Raw genomic sequence first — 17,036 nt, 5'->3', positions numbered from 1 at the left:
AAAATACCTACTGCCCTTACCGTGAGCCTAATTCCATAACTAACTACATCAACACTACAACCATCATAAAAATGTACGTACCAATATACCAAAAATGATTGAAAAAGATTATGCAAACAGTCTAAAGATGAAGAAGTTTTCAACATCATCAAAGGCTTATTTAACCAAAATGCCTTAAACAAAACGAATTTCGAAAACAATTTAACCTACAAGCAATTTAATAGTACCAACATAAACAAAAAAAGACTATAACCCCCCTTCTGTAGATCTGTACAGACAAAAATTGGCAAGTGTTTCCTAGAATTAATAGAAAAGTATTTTAACAAAGACAGGATTACCACAAAATAATTAACAGACATTTCATAAAAATCTCATATTGCTGCATACCAAACGTTATGGCCCTTATGAATTCACACAACAAAAAGCTTATGAAGAAATAAGGTAAAAACGAAAAACTTTATAATTTTTTGTTATTAAAACACAAACATGTGCACCTTATGTAACCTAGAAAGACTCCATATAGCCCTAGCAGACAAAAGAAAAACCTTAAAAAAGAGGAAGTAAATGATAACCCAATCCCCGCATTACTTGAATGAATATTTATATATTATAATTTAGATAAGTAATTTTTTTTTGTTAAGATACTATATAATTTTTGTGTGCATCATACTAAACCCATTGAAGTTTTAAATTATTATGATGTTTTTATTAAGCTAGACTTTTAATAAACAATATTTTGCTTATATATTAAATAATTTGTGCATGCATTATAATATACCCATTTTCAGTTTTGAATTATTATAATTTGATATTTTATTAAGTTAGATTATTAGTAAATTATATTCTCTATGGCTATATCTTAACTAAAAGTTTTTCAATTTCTCTATATATAGATTAAAAAAAAAGTTATCTATTATTCTAAATCAAACCCTTATTCTACCTTATTTTGCTTAACAAACATTTTTCAGAAACAAAGCCATTTTATCTTACATCATAACATAACTGTAATAACACAACAATGTTTAAAAAAAATTCAGTGTATACCCCCTTCCTTTCTTTAAAATATTATTACATTTTAAATTAACAATAGGTACAATGTGTTTAATATTAATTGCCAATTCTATAATTTCTAACTTTATAAAGTTTTGTTTTTTTAATCCTTAGATTTCAATTCCTCACTTTATACTGTAGTTCAATTGTTTGTGTTTAGAGCTTATAAATTGATATTATTTCAAAGGTTGTTTAGCATTAATACTTTTCTAAACTGTTTTGTTTTTTAATTTAATAAGAAAAAACTTAATGAACACAATTTTTTTAATTTGTAATTTTTACCATTATTATTATTTTTTTTTTTATATATTTACAACTTGAAAATCCACTTTGCAGCGAAACACTGTAATTGTTGCTCTCTAAAATAATTAATTATTAAATATTTATTATACCTAAAATAATTATACTAAAAATACAAATTTGATCTCAGTTACTTGTTTGGTTAATATTTGCTATGTTAACAACTAGCAATTAAAAAATAATTTGTACTACTGAGCTTTTATTACCTTAATGTTACGAACTAACAAGCAGTTTTATTTAAAAACTAATTTAGGCTAAACGTTTTGAAGGTTTTGCTAAGTTTTTGAAGTTGATATACTATACAACTTAACATTCGCATGCTTTTAAACGGTGTGTAGATATTCAAACAAATAAAATGTTTACGTTATTTATGTGAAATTCTAAAAATACTCTAGTTCAGTGGTCGGCACGCTACTTCGAATCCGTGAATCCTAAATCACAAAATTAAAATTATGTGCACCCTAATTTTTATTCTTTAGCGCCGCTAAGTGTTTAAGTATATGTAAACACTTTTAATCGTTTTTATACTAATACTTCGGTAACACCCAGTTAATTCTTACACACTAACTTTAAATTTACCAGTTTACCCTATCCATTTCGAAAAACTTTTAATATTCATGATCTAATTTTTACAATATTTTACTTGTATCACCCAGGTCTAAAACACTAACTAGATTAATTTAGTACATTCATGATTTAAAACTAGACTTAATTATGCTTAGAGAGCTGACAGCCCTGATGTTATTGATCCTTGGCTTAACTAATTTTATGTCAAATATAAGTTGATTAAGCTGGTATTAATTATAGTGATTTTTAATATGTAGCAAAACGCTTTTAAACAATAAAAGTTAATAAAATTTAACATTAATAGAATACTAACCGTTTTATTTTGTTTTAAGAATCTATGAGATTTGCTTTTTCGGTTTTTCTTTGGGCGGCTAAGAGTGGAAGAATTTTTACATAGTGTAACAGAATAGAACTAGGAGAGTACAAAAACGGTCGTTTTATTAACAACAAAATGATCAATTATATAACAAGGTTGAATATGTCTTAAATGTAGAAATATAAAATAAAAAACTTTAATTTAATTTCTGCGCGAAATAAAATCATGTACCCCAAAATAAGTTTCATGCACCCCAAAAGTCTCGTGCACCCTTAAAGAAATTTCATGTACACTAGTGTGCACCAGTGTACACCGTGCCGACCACTGCTCTAGTTCAGTGGTCGGCACGGTGTACACTGGTGCACACTAGTGTACATGAAATTTCTTTAAGGGTGCACGAGACTTTTGGGGTGCATGAAACTTATTTTGGGGTACATGATTTTATTTCGCGCAGAAATTAAATTAAAGTTTTTTATTTTATATTTCTACATTTAAGACATATTCAACCTTGTTATATAATTGATCATTTTGTTGTTAATAAAACGACCGTTTTTGTACTCTCCTAGTTCTATTCTGTTACACTATGTAAAAATTCTTCCACTCTTAGCCGCCCAAAGAAAAACCGAAAAAGCAAATCTCATAGATTCTTAAAACAAAATAAAACGGTTAGTATTCTATTAATGTTAAATTTTATTAACTTTTATTGTTTAAAAGCGTTTTGCTACATATTAAAAATCACTATAATTAATACCAGCTTAATCAACTTATATTTGACATAAAATTAGTTAAGCCAAGGATCAATAACATCAGGGCTGTCAGCTCTCTAAGCATAATTAAGTCTAGTTTTAAATCATGAATGTACTAAATTAATCTAGTTAGTGTTTTAGACCTGGGTGATACAAGTAAAATATTGTAAAAATTAGATCATGAATATTAAAAGTTTTTCGAAATGGATAGGGTAAACTGGTAAATTTAAAGTTAGTGTGTAAGAATTAACTGGGTGTTACCGAAGTATTAGTATAAAAACGATTAAAAGTGTTTACATATACTTAAACACTTAGCGGCGCTAAAGAATAAAAATTAGGGTGCACATAATTTTAATTTTGTGATTTAGGATTCACGGATTCGAAGTAGCGTGCCGACCACTGCTCTAGTTATTAGTAATAAAGTTTAGTTTTAACTTAATATATATTTAAATTGATAAATCTCAACTTGCTAACTAAATCTATACTAAGTATATTTATTTGCAGCAATGTTAAATAAACTTTTTAAAGCACTATAAAACTCAAAAATTACTTTTATCCTTTATAATATTTAAAAAGTTTAAAAAAAAATTGTTTAAGGTTTAAATTATACAATTAATTCACTATAAGTATATACTGTTAAATCGTTCTGGAACAACATATTTTAAGAAAAGTAGTAAGTTCATGATCTCGGCTCAAATAATGTTTAATTTCTTCAGTTTGCAATGATCTATAATTTTTTTAAATAAATAAAAAGTTAAACTTATTCTAAATAATCATTAAAAACTATTGTTTGATTTAAATTGTTTTGCTCACTGCTAAATGCTATGCTAAGCAAATATTTGTGTTGGAAGTTTAGCCTTGGAGCGTAATTAAAAATTTTATATTATATATGCTTTCAAATATATCTACTAAATGAATTTTAAACAAAGATTTAATTTTTAGTATTTCACAGTGTTAATTGAAACATTAAATGTAAAAACAGATTGTTTAAAAAGAAAAAAACATCGAAAACATGCGTCTTTAAATAATTTTTACATAAAAGTAACTAAGTTAGTATATAAATAAGTTTACTCTCTTAAATTAAATTGTACTTAATATGAATTAACTTTATAAATATACAGTCATAATTTAATCTAGCACTATGAAAACTATTCTAAGCAAATAAAGAAAAGGTGTTTAAAAAATTTATGTATTATATTTTAATATTTTGTAATTACAGTAATCTTCCGCTTGAGTACTTAATGTACTTTGAAAACAGCACAAAAGTCTGTACTTAAGAATTCCTAGTTTAAAATTTTATACATTGTACCAAACATAATCATGCAAAAAATAACAGATGTTTACACAGATGATAGAAAAATTCCCTTGCACAAAAAATAAACATTTACAATAAATATTATTTTTATTAAACATATCAAAACTATTGAATGGTTGAATTTTCAATTTTTATTCAAACTGTATTATTTTGTAATCTATCTTGTATGGCAACGTTTGTCATTCTAGAAGGGAAATTAATTATTAAATACGATTTTAGAAAATTATGATTTTAAAAATTTTCGAACTTTGAAATAGAAATTACTAACAATAAAAATTGTCTGCTAGACCTAAACAACAAGCTAAGATTACATAAATGTTTCAAGAGCATCTATTTTAAGTGAATTCAAATTGCAGTTTTCGTTATTTTAATTGAATAAAACTTTGTTGGCTTTTTTTTATTCATGTTTTAATAATTATGTGTGTAAATGTTAATAGAACTGTTAGTTTTTTCGTTATATATAAGAAAAATTTTCAATGAACATTGTTCATTGTTTGTAAACTTTCTTTTTATTTATCGATTATTTTTAGTAAAGATGAATAATTATACTTAAAAAAGCTTTAGAGATCTTAAAAGCTGTTTTTGTTTTAGTTTTAAAGTTAAAACTAAATAAAATTTTGAACATAAAGTTTATTAACTCAAAAAAGCGTACTGGAAGATTACTGTAATTTTTCATTTATAAAACATAAAACTTTTTGTTAACAATTTTTTTGCTGTAATTCCAAAAGTTTATAATTTATCCACAGTGATAACAACTAAAAAATTAGTTATTCAGTGAAAATCCAGCTATGGTTTTAATTAAATATATTTTAAATAGTTAAGTATTACTTTCTGTGTAGTATAACTCACCAAGGTCTCTATGACTTTTCTTCTAAAATAAATACTAGGACATAAGCTCTTTCATAACATTGGTCCATCCTAAACTTAAAAACAGCTTGCTACATCTTTCAAGCAAAAACTTAACTTGTTCGGATGATGCAATTTTGTTTTCTATTGAGATCGGATCAACTGGAGCTTGCATGTTTGTAGCTTGATTTTCATCAAAGCTGACTCCTTAAAAAATAAACAGTTTTTGAACAAAAGTTAAAAACAACTAAAAAAAAGACACTAAATAGAAGAATAAATACAACTCAAGTATTTAAGTCGTAATGAATCAAAAGATAAAACAGACTTTTTTCAGAAATTAAGATTACCAAACTTAAATACTAAAACTTTATTTGAAACATACAGGGTTGCCACGCAAAATTTTGTAACTTTAGCCTGACTTCTACCTTCCTCTTAGGTATGTGTTTTAAGTGGAAACGGGTCACTTTTGCACGAGCGTAACTTTTGCACGAGGAGACACTTTTGCACGGCGTCACTTTTGCACGGAGGGTCACTTTTGCACGAAGGGACAATTTTGCTTGGCGTCACTTTTGCACGAGGAGACACTTTTGCATGTCATCACATTTGCACGCAGGCTCATTTTTGCACGGAAACATTTTTACACGTCAAAACTTTTGCACGACGTTACATTTTCATGTCGACATTTTTGCAAAGCGTCGTTTTTGCACAGCGTTATGTTTTCATGGATATACTTATAAACTGCGAAAGTTTTAAACAATCAGTCAATTTTGAACGGAGCTTAACTTTTGCACGCTTCTAACTTTTAGTTAGACAAACTTTTATTTAACAATGCAAGTTGTTCCGAATGAGTAAAGTGTGGTAGTTTTCTAATTAAATTTTGATGTAAAGTTTTTATATGAAGTTATGCGTAGAACAATATAATAAAGTACAACAATACAATAATTCATATTAATAACCTAAATTTAAATTAACTAGATGAATACAGATTTTCTAATTTTTAAACAGAAAGATAAACTTAATTTATTAAGGCTTTAAAATACGAGTCTTAAGTACTATTTTTTACTTATATTCTCTTGGTGTTAAAATTAGCATTATATAGTTGTTTAACAAATACTTTAAATTTATTTCAATTTTAAACAATTGTTATATTAAAAAAAAAAGATTTAGTTAGTTTATGAAGTGTAAGGATATTTGAGATTTTACTTGATGTTTATTTTATTTATTCATTTTTAATTTAGCGTGAGAATTTAGAAAAAAAATCTAAGCTTAAGATAGCACTTGCTTTTTCAGTATTGCATAACGAAAACAATTTTACATATATTACCAATCTTTAATTGTTCTCTGGCAAAAACAATGGAAAATTTCATTTGTTATACCAATACACAAAAAAGGTAGCAAATACAACCCTTCAAATAACATAAAAAATTCTTTGACAAGTAGCTTTGGCAGAATCTTTCAACATATAATTTACATAAATATAGTTGATCATCTTATTTTTTTAACAACCTTATATTCCCTAAACATTAATAGTTAATTAACATACTAAAATTCAAAATAAACTAGAACAATGTACTTACACTTAAAGTATTTTTTTAATCTTAGTTTTAAATAAATTGAGTTTTTTGTCCCTGGTATGAGTCTTTTATAAATAAATTTAATTTATCTTTTTGTTTGTTTGTTTCTAACTTTTACTGTTTAAAATTTTAAATCTTTTATTTTTGCCTCTAATATAACTATGTTAAAAAACTTTAGTTTTCAGCGTCTTTTTATGTTACAGACTTGGTACTAGCTAAAAAACTTTTAATTGGCATGCATACAAAACTGATGTTCCGTGCGAAAAAGTCATCGTGAAAAATGTTGCTGTGTAAAAAATTCATCTTTAAAATATGACGTTGTGCAAAGTTATTGTTGTGCAACAATGCTGCCGTAAAAAATTGTCATAGTGAAGAAGTATCGCAGTGCAAAAGTGTCTCCTCGTACAAAAATGACCACGCGTGAAAAAGTGACGACCGTGCAAAAGTGTCCCCTCATGCAAAAGTGTCCCCTCGTGCAAAAGTGACCCTCGTGCAAAAGTGACACCACCCGTTTTAAGTACGCACTTACAGTTAATTACGCATTCTTAGTACGCATACTTTTATAAGTACTTTGAGTACACATATTTTGACAAGTAGGCATTTTAGTACGCACTTCTTATTCAGTACATATTTTAGCACCAAAGTAATAACTTTCTTTCAGGTTTCTTTTTTATTTAGACTAATAATTCTTAGCTACAAACTTTCTATTGAGTAGCTTCTATGTTCAAAATGAAACTTTGCAACTTTAGTCTGACTTTATAAAGGATTTTTTAAATTAATTCAACCATTGAAGGCTTTGGAATTTAATGATTTTGTAAGTAAATTTCTAGGAAAATTTTGCAATTTTAGTTTGACTTTAAAGGATTTTTTGTTAGTTTTATACCATTTGAAGGTATTGAAAATTAAGTAACTTAGTAAATTAAAACTAACAAATTCTAAAAATTTGCCATTTTAACTTAAAGAACTGACTTAGTCTGACTTTTTCCAAAAATAAAAGACTTTGCCTGATCCGTGGCAATCCTGAACATATCAACTCTTCAGTAGCTATATCAAAAAACAAGTTTTAAACATAAGACTCCTATAACTTTGAAGATCTTATATAACTATTTGCAATGCAGCAGCAAATAAAACAAACCAATATAATATTTCTAGGTAGTTAGCTAATAAAAAGTACTTTTTTGAACAAATTATAACTGTAATGCTATAAGTTTTGACTGTCATTTTCAAAACCAGATAAGTTTTTGTTAGAGTTGAATTATTTATATTTTGAAAAGAAATTTACCTGTAAATATTACAATAACTGCTGCAAAAAGGTGCTATAAATACGACAAAAAAGAGTTATTATAGACCTGCATACTGTATAACAAAAAAAAAACTTACCAAGATTACTCATTGTAATACTACCATTTAGTTGCTCATTACTCACATTCATTGGAACAAAGTTATTTCCGGAACTTTTTTTACCACAAGAACAATTTCCACAAGAAGTGTTGTCTAAATTTTGGATATTGAGTTTACTTAAGCCGTCAGCTAACAATAAACTTTCAATATCATTTGCTCTATCCAATAACATGTGAGCTTCGTTAGCGTTTTCATCTCCAATGTTGCTACTATCATATAAACTATGATATTCCAAAATTGCACTGTAAAAATTTAACTTAACTTGAAAACGTGTGTAAAAAGTTAATCAACTTTATCATAAACTTAGTCAAGATAAATCTTAAAATCTGAACATAACTGCTAGAATCTTTTTATCATAACAAAAAACATACTATAGGGTTTATTATTCATCACTTTTTTAGATTAACTTATCAGACCTAAAAAATGGTTTAAGTATTTTCTACCGTAACTACTGAGCCTGACTTATTCTTGTATATAAGTGCAAAACATATAATAAAATATTTTTTATACCTTTAGATGAGATTCATTTCTCCTCCTTATTTTGTATTCTACTTATGTGTCGTGTAATATTTTTTTACAATATTTTCTTCAATTTAGATTTATTTTAATGTTGTAAGCTGTTTATAATATCGCTTTACAAACTTAACATATTTTGCTTATTCAGTAGTTAGTAAGTATTTTGCAGACTTTCATCTTAGCTATCACACATTACCAACTGCTTAACAAAATTCAAAGTAACTTTCGAGATATAAGCGATCAAAGTAAGTAAGCTAATAGCGTTCTTTTAGAATAGGGGTGGGCAACGTACGGCCCGCGGGCCGGATACAGCCCGCAAAGTGAAAATGACCGGTCCCCGACCGTTTTTTAAACTTTAATAGGATCTGGCCCCCAAATGAAAATTATCGGCCCGCGAGAGAAGTGACAAGCTTGCAAAGGGTCAATTTTTATAAAAATTTGTATAATATTTTTACAAAACAAAACTCTAAGAATTTAATGCTAAAAACATGGTAAAAAAATACTTTTAAAATTTATGTGTACTAATAATTACACCAATTTGTCCTAATACTTTGTGTTGTTCTAATTTAGTTAGAATTTTTGTTGAATAACCCCAAGCAAAGTGTTTTTTAAGTACGATATTTTATATACGTACCTTTGTCAATTACAATGTCAATTTTATTATGTAGACATTATTTAGACATCTGATATCTATCAATCTACATCTAAAGTTCTCAGACTTAAGAAATTTTGAAAATTTTACGGATTTAAAAAAGCGATTAACTGTATCAATTAAATTATCCAAAACTTTTATCTAAATTAGAATCCAGCCGGATACGGATCTCAACTTATAATTAGTATCCAGTCAGATTCGAATCTAAAAAGTCTTTATTCGGATTAATCCGGATACTGGATCCGGTAAATCACTAGCTCGAAATGCTCCGGCCCGCAAAAGATTAAATTTTTTTTGGATCAGGCCCGTTGATTAAAAAACGTTGCCCAGCCCTATTTTAGAAGGAGCAAAACAAATTCGCAAAAAAAGACTATTTCATTAAAATTTTATCTTCTCCTTCATTTTTTTAATTGATCGTCTTAAATTTTTCACAGTAAGTCCATTACTAATATCTAAATATTTTCAATCGGGGAATTTTATTTAAAAAAATTAAGATTAAAAAACAAAACTATTTTTTTAATATAATTTTTTTTAAATATTTTTGAAATTTAAACATTCAATGTCTTTTAAACTATATAAAGAATATTTTCTGAAAATTTGAGGTCTCTAGCACAAAAAATGAAGGAGAAGATAGATATTTAGTAAACTTTTAAACTTCCGAGAAAATTTACAATGAAAAAATTGCAGTCGAAAACTTTTTACAAAAATGAAAACAAGTTAAATAAAATTTTTGGATTCTGTAAAAACTGACTTGTTATCTATATTTAAAGCTTTTATATGAGAGCCTATGTTAATTTTTGTAAAAAAATTGTTGGAACTCTTATGGCCTCAAGTTATATTAATAAATAAGTCTACTAAACTTAATAAAGGGCATACATTTTGGTTGATCTATTAGCAGGTTAATTGATGATTATTGTTATAAGATAAAAGAGCACTTTAAGTTATATCCAAACCTATAAGTTTTTACCTTTTTCCTGTTGGATACCCTTTTACTGTTTAACGCATAAAAAAATGCTTATTATAAGTTAAATTTCTGTGGTCTAACTGCTTTGAGATGCTGAGAAGTTATTGAAAAAAAAATCTATGATTATAAAAAAAAACTACCTAATTGTTACAAGTGTTACTTAAAAATAAGTGCTGTAATTTTCATCAATTTGAGTCAAAACTTGCATATGTGACATAATACTGTGTTTTGTGGCTAGTGTAGCTGTTAAAACTATTGGAATAACTTAAATCAAAGTTTCAAATGATAACAGGGTTACAACTTTTTACATTAAAGTAGCTGAGTTTACAATAAAATTAACAAAAAGAGTTAGAGTCATAATTGAAAAAAATACTATTAGTCAATATCTAAAATGTGATAATAATAACAAAAAAAATTGTATCAGGAAAAAAAATCATGATTGTTAAAAGAAAAAACATTAAAGCTTTAAACGTGATCAACAAATAAAAATATATCATAACTAGCATAAGTTTTACAAAAAAAAAACTTCATCGAAGATTGAGTCAGAAAGTTTTTTTTCATATTTCTAAATAGTTTAAACTAGCCTGAGTGTGTGTGGTAAGCTTGTTTTAGATAATGTGCATAGCTCCTAATAAAAAATGTTTGTGATTTCTGGATATTTACTGACGTACTGCTTTTAAAGATTGGTTTTTTGTTTGGATTTAATTTAAACTTTTTTAAAGCAAAATACACTAAAACCAGGCCAACACTTGTTAACATAACTCTAGTTGTTACTAACAATTGATACTTAGTTAATTTATTATAAATACAATAAAAACAAACAAAACCTTTTCTTTTTTTTCAAATTTTTAATCAATTTTATCTAGTATATATTTTCTCATTATATCCTAGCATATACTCATTAATAATATTACTAAAGTAATGCAAATTTTTAGTATGCAGCGATACACAGATTCTGTTGTTAACAGAGTGACTAACTTTTACAAAAAAAGTTTTTCTGAAAAGAAAAATAACCTTGCTTGTTAAAACACTTGTTACTGTATTTGACAAACCAGGCATCAATTTAAGAAATAAAGCGCATATAATAAGATGTGTAAAAATTTTATAGATGTTCAAATACCAAGACACTGAGCAGTATAAATGACCAAAAAAGATCAGCAATTAGTAAGCATCTAATAAACACATAATAGATTTAAGAGCAGGGCAAATTTTAAAACTTTGCAGCAGTATGCTAATAGACTACTTATGATTAATTTTAAATACATTTGTTTGTATTTTTTTGATTTAATATGGGATTTATTAAAAACTAATTTTCTATTAAACGTATTTTAAATTTTTTTCAACAGTCTGTGATGGTAACAAAATCATCCAGGTTTTTATAAAATACAATTTTATATAAGATGCACAAAATAAATATTTATATACAAAAAGAAAATTCTAAATATGGAGTAATAATTCAACAAACTAAAAGCTATTGATTTTTTCTTAAATTTATTGTATTAAACTTCTACACATCTAAAAAAAATTAATAAACTTACTTTAAAACTCCTTTAACTTTATACAATAGCACATTAGTTGCAAACCCAAGTTTAAAGCCTTCATCAAATCCATCTTGCAATGTTTGCTTTTGACCTTGCTGTATTCCATCACTGTATGACTCCTGTGAGAAAAACTCAACAATAAAAACTTGACAAACAAAGTTTTCAATACAAAAACTTTTATCTGTTCACTCTTTCATAAAAAGTAAATGATATTTTGCTTAAATATAATTAGCTGCAAAAACTATGTGTATATATTTAGGTTTCGAACAAGAAATTGAGTAATTTCTTTTATCATTAGAGAATTATAAATTGTTATTGGTATTTTATTTTAATTTTCTTAAACTTAGTACAAAACTAAATTAATGTTATATTCAAACTTTGTTATAATAAAGTAAGTACATATAATGATACCAAAAATGTATTTACAACACTTAAATACACATTTCTGTCCATCTTTTTAAAATAAAGCAAAAAAATCTGAAACTAGTTATTAGCTAAAAGAAGTTTGAAAATAACAAAAAAAAGTTAGGAGTTTTTATGTTCAAATTTGTACATAATTTTTTACCAGTAAATCTAAAGTGTTACTTTAAAAATATAACTAAAATACATAACCATTTAACAAGGTCCTCAAAAACAATTTTTTTCTTATCAAAATATAAAAGCAGTAATGGTCATAAATTACTAGCTTATCAAGGTAGTAAACTTTGGACATACCTAACTATTAAGTTAAAAGACCAAAGCCATCATGGAAGATGTTTTTGTTATTATTATCACATTATGGCCATAAGGGGTTTTGTGACAATGTAATTTGTTGCTTTGTAAAATAAGGGTCAAGGCATTAAGAAAAATTAAGCATTTGCTTTTATATGAATGTACGGATATAAACTAAAAATCAGTTATATAGAATATAAACTTAAACTAAATACTGAGGTACAGTGATTTTTGTATAAAAAATTTATACTAGTGTATGGACTAAAACTTTATTATTGTCAATTTTCTAAAAATTCAAAGTTATACAAAAACCTACCTACAATTTTAAAACTTTTGCTAGATTTTTTTTATAATATATTCATAAAACAGTTCTAAAAACTTAAAGTGCTGGATTTTTTTTTAAGATCAAGAAATAAAAATTCAAAATATAAGTATAAAAAAATTAAGTTTTATTTTTAAAATATAAAAAATCATGTTTTGTAGAAATATTAACTAACTGTAAGAATTTGAAGAACATTATTTAAAAACTTAAGGAGGATAAACATTTTAAATATAGTAGTTGTTTTAGTTATTTTGATTTGCACTTTCCTTACTAAAGCTATTGAACTCATCCACTTAGATTCCTTATATGTCAAAATTTATGTTAAACTTTATTAACAGTAAAAAACATATGTTTAAAAAAAAATATCTCTACAAAACACTATCAACTTTAAAAAAAAAATAAACCCCTCTTGGGCCACAATAACATCTTAGAGTTGAACTATTTTATTTTTAACCTAAGCCTATCATAGATGACATTCTCTAATGTTTCTTTAGTTTATTAGTAACAAGAACTTTTAAAACTATTAATAACTTTAGTAAGAAAGTTAATAACAATAAAGTTATTACTTTTAATTAGTGTTCTACCATATCCAATTGCCAGAACCTGTCAAATTTGGCAATAGCTTACTTAGATCTAACCAGATTTTAATCTGAAAATCAGATTTGAACTCAGGTCCGGCTGGATCTTGATTTGAATAAATGGTCCTGTGTGGTTACCGTCGGACTGAAACTTGGATTTAAGATCTGTATCCCGCAAAACTTGTTTTGGAATATAGCTTTGCCAGATACGGATCTTTAATCTAAAATCAGGTCCAACCGGAACAAGATAAAACCAAATCTTGCAAATCAAGTTTTAGTCTGACCCTGAATTTGGACAATATAGAACACTACATTTAAGTCTTAATTCACTAAAAAGCTTGTATTCTTAAACTTTTTACACTATATAACATCATTAGTTAAAAAATTAAAATATAATGATTAAACTAACTTTATTTATTCCATTAGAAATTCTACTCCAGTTTTTTTGCGCCATATCCAAATCACAATCTACATTTTCATCATACATCTCTCCATCTGAATCCATTTTTAACAATCTCGACTTAATTCTAAAACCTAAATATGATAATGAAAATAGCAAGCTGCATCAGATCAGGAAAATCAAAATCATCTTAATTTTAAATTTCAATCACAGACTATGATAAAATAATGCACTTTTTTCTATTTACTAGCAATACAAAAGCACCAATGAACTAAATTAAAGCTGGTGAGCTAAGAAAAAAAAAATTCAAAATAAATAAAATTATTACAAAAAAAAGTAAATTTAGAAAATATATTTCGTTTAATTAAACAAAATACATAACTAAATCAACATATATTATGTTAAAATATCAAATAACCTTAATTTTTATTCTGAAACTACACAAAAAAAAAAGTTAATGTTTATAGGCGAAATATACTTTTAACAAAATAATAGTCTTCATAAAACAATTCGCAAGTTACATAAAGCATTTTTTAAGTTTTGTAGTTTGAGTTAAATTTCTCCTTTTAAAAACAAAAACTGTTAAAATTCAGCAATCTAATTATCAAAACTTTTCACTATATTAAAATCCTTAAAAGTATAAGTTAAAAAAAAGAAGTTTTTACACAACAAAGATTGTAAAAGTAAGATTAATGTATTCTTAATATATAGTTAAAAATACTTTGTAAGACAAAATTATTAGAATTAAAAAAAATATATATATGTTGTTGTTTAAACATCTTATGATTTTTTTTTGAAAATTGTAAAATTTAACTGACCTAAATTTTATATATGTAAAAAATTTTAAGCCATAGTCAATTACAATAACTTTCTATTATAAAAAAAAAATACTAAAGTAGCTATAGTCAATCTAACTTTGTAAGTAATTAAATCAAAAAAAATTTCATAAGTAGCTTATTTTTTAAAATGTTACTGACACTTAACCTTTATACTGATAAAAAATATTAAAAACTGTTTAATCAAGAAAAGAACAAACAAATTAAGTGAAGAGAGACTCAAAGTCATTACCATAAAAATAAAAACTAGGTTCAGATTTAAGCATGAATAATATTCTTATCAGATTTCTATAGAGAGCCTCAATGTAGTCTGAGATTTATAAATAATTGTAACTAGCCTAATTGAGTGGCAACATGTGGTACACAAATATGCTTACAGTACATTCTTTAAAAAAATAAATATTCTCAATTTAAGTAAAACATCAACATTATATATTCAAGTTTTAATCTATGATTGCTGAATCAACTAATTTTAAAATTATTGCTCAATTTTGAAATGAAACATTATTTCAATTTATTTCTTTTAAAATATCATTAATGGAATCAAAAAAATTTATTGAAGAATTTGTTATTAAAACAGATAAAGCCAACTTAAAACTTTCAGACTCACTTATAATAGACAAACCAATTTCCTGGTTTTTTAAAGTTTCAGCAAGTTCAGTAAGTGTAATTAAACCTGTGTAATCCCATTTAGCAAATTTACTCAAATCCAAGGCTACCGTTCTGACATAGTTGTTAGGTAAATTTTCTTTAATGGTGTTTTGTAAGCTTTCTGATGAAGTATATAGTACATTTGGGCAGCTTACAACCATTACTTTTAAATTTTCATAATTTTCTTGCAATATAGGGATGGTATAAAAGTTATAAGTTATAGGAGGAAAGGTCAAAGGATAAAGAATAATAACCAAGGAAACTCCAACTCCTGCAAGAATTCCAATTGGTATTTGGTAAAAACAAACAAAAAAAGTTGCTGCCCAAGGTAATAAATCAATTTTATTTGTTTTCCATAAAAGTTTTGGAGTTTCAAAATCAATCATGAAAACAACTGCACTTATTATAACTGAAGCTAATGCTGATTTCGGAATGTAGTATATGAGTGGAGTCAATAATGCTAGACTAAATAGCACAATACATCCAGTTATTATTCCCCCAGCAGGTGTTTTGACACCACTTTGAGAATTAATAGCTGTACGAGAAAAACTACCAGTAATTGAAAAAGAAGAAACAAAACAGCTCATTATGTTAGAAAACCCAATAGCTATCATTTCCTGGTTGACATCAATCTCATATCTGTTTTTTCGTGCAAAAGCTTTTCCAATTGCAAGACTTTCTAAAATTCCCATTAATGGAACAATTAAAAGTCCACTACCTATTTTCTTTATCAAATCCTTGCCATTTAGGGTTTCATTGCCTATTTTTTCATGCAAATCTGGAGCTTTAAATGAAGGTATACCTTTAGTAATATTACCTGTTAATGTCAAACAGTCTAAATGTTTGCAATTTTTATCATCTATACTGTGTATAGCATACCCTATTAAACCAGCAGATATAACAACGATTGCATTTCTACTCAAGCAAACTAGCCATACAAAGTTTCGAGACAACTTAACTATTTTCTTTGTATTTTCATTTACGCATTCATTGATAGTTTTAGAATTTTTAATACCCATAAACTTTAGTAACATCAAAACAATAATACATGTCAAACCCATGACTAAATCCCAAGGATTTAAATTACTTATCTGTTTTAAAGTTTCAAAAAGAGCAGGAAAAAAACTAGATGAAGTTGTTTTTACTCCAAAAATATGTTTTAACTGACCAAGTCCTATAGTAAATGCAGCTGCTGAGGTAAAACCACTAACAACAGGAGCTGATATATACCTCATTATAAAACCAAGTCTAAATAATCCCATACCAGCTTGAATGCAGCCACCTAAGAGTGTCAAAAGTACAGCTTGTATAGGATCATGACCACCATATGTGTGTACTAATAAAGACATAATTGCAGTTGGGCCAAGAGTAATGTCTTTGCTTGTGCCGAAAATTGCATAAACAAAGCTTCCCATAAAAGAACTATAAAGTCCATACTGTATAGGAAGTCCAGCAATTTGAGCATAAGCAAGAGCTTGTGGTATCACTGTAAGCCCAACTGCTAATCCAGCTATAAAGTCACACTGTAATAATTTTAGCTTGTATTTTGGTAGCCATTTTGAGCACGGTATAAAATTTTGTATTTGATTTTTAAAACAGCTTTTGTTAAACACTGATGATTTTTCTTCTTTTGAAATTTGATCAGACTTAGGAAACAAAAGCAGATTTTCAGGTATTGATACCATTTAATAATTTTCAATGTACATTTACTAAAATTTTGGCATCTGTTATCAAAATACTTGAAGTCAAT

General features: G+C 26.4%; 1 protein-coding gene and 1 pseudogene across 1 annotated transcript; both read right to left on the bottom strand.

Moving 5' to 3' along the window:
- Nucleotides 1-5,177: 5,177 nt before the first annotated feature.
- On the bottom strand, nt 5,178-13,904 carry LOC145845963 (uncharacterized). Its single transcript, XM_082952930.1, has 4 exons — nt 13,809-13,904; nt 11,786-11,907; nt 8,095-8,357; nt 5,178-5,347 (listed from the first exon to the last, which is right to left on the bottom strand). The coding sequence occupies exons 1-4, from the start codon at nt 13,902-13,904 to the stop codon at nt 5,178-5,180; spliced, it is 651 nt and encodes a 216-aa protein (XP_082809056.1).
- Nucleotides 13,905-15,102: 1,198 nt separating this feature from the next.
- LOC145845967 (sodium-independent sulfate anion transporter pseudogene) lies at nt 15,103-16,765 on the bottom strand (annotated as a pseudogene).
- Nucleotides 16,766-17,036: the final 271 nt, after the last annotated feature.

This window comes from Thalia democratica, unplaced genomic scaffold (genome assembly GCF_965202585.1).
Source record: "Thalia democratica unplaced genomic scaffold, ktThaDemo2.hap1.1 HAP1_SCAFFOLD_223, whole genome shotgun sequence".
In the NCBI taxonomy this organism is placed as follows: domain Eukaryota; kingdom Metazoa; phylum Chordata; class Thaliacea; order Salpida; family Salpidae; genus Thalia; species Thalia democratica.
The sequence above is the reverse complement of the archived record's forward strand: the minus strand, read 5'-3'. Positions and strand labels throughout refer to the sequence as shown.

Excerpts from the sequence above, each read along its gene's own strand:
- LOC145845963 (XM_082952930.1), bottom strand. The coding sequence starts at position 13,904 with ATGGATTCAGATGGAGAGATGTATGATGAAAATGTAGATTGTGATTTG. Across the intron at positions 8,358-11,785 it reads AAAGTTAAAGGAGTTTTAAA|TGCAATTTTGGAATATCATA; the intron begins GTAAGTTTATTA and ends AAATTTTTACAG. Across the intron at positions 5,348-8,094 it reads TATTACAATGAGTAATCTTG|GAGTCAGCTTTGATGAAAAT; the intron begins GTAAGTTTTTTT and ends TTATTTTTTAAG.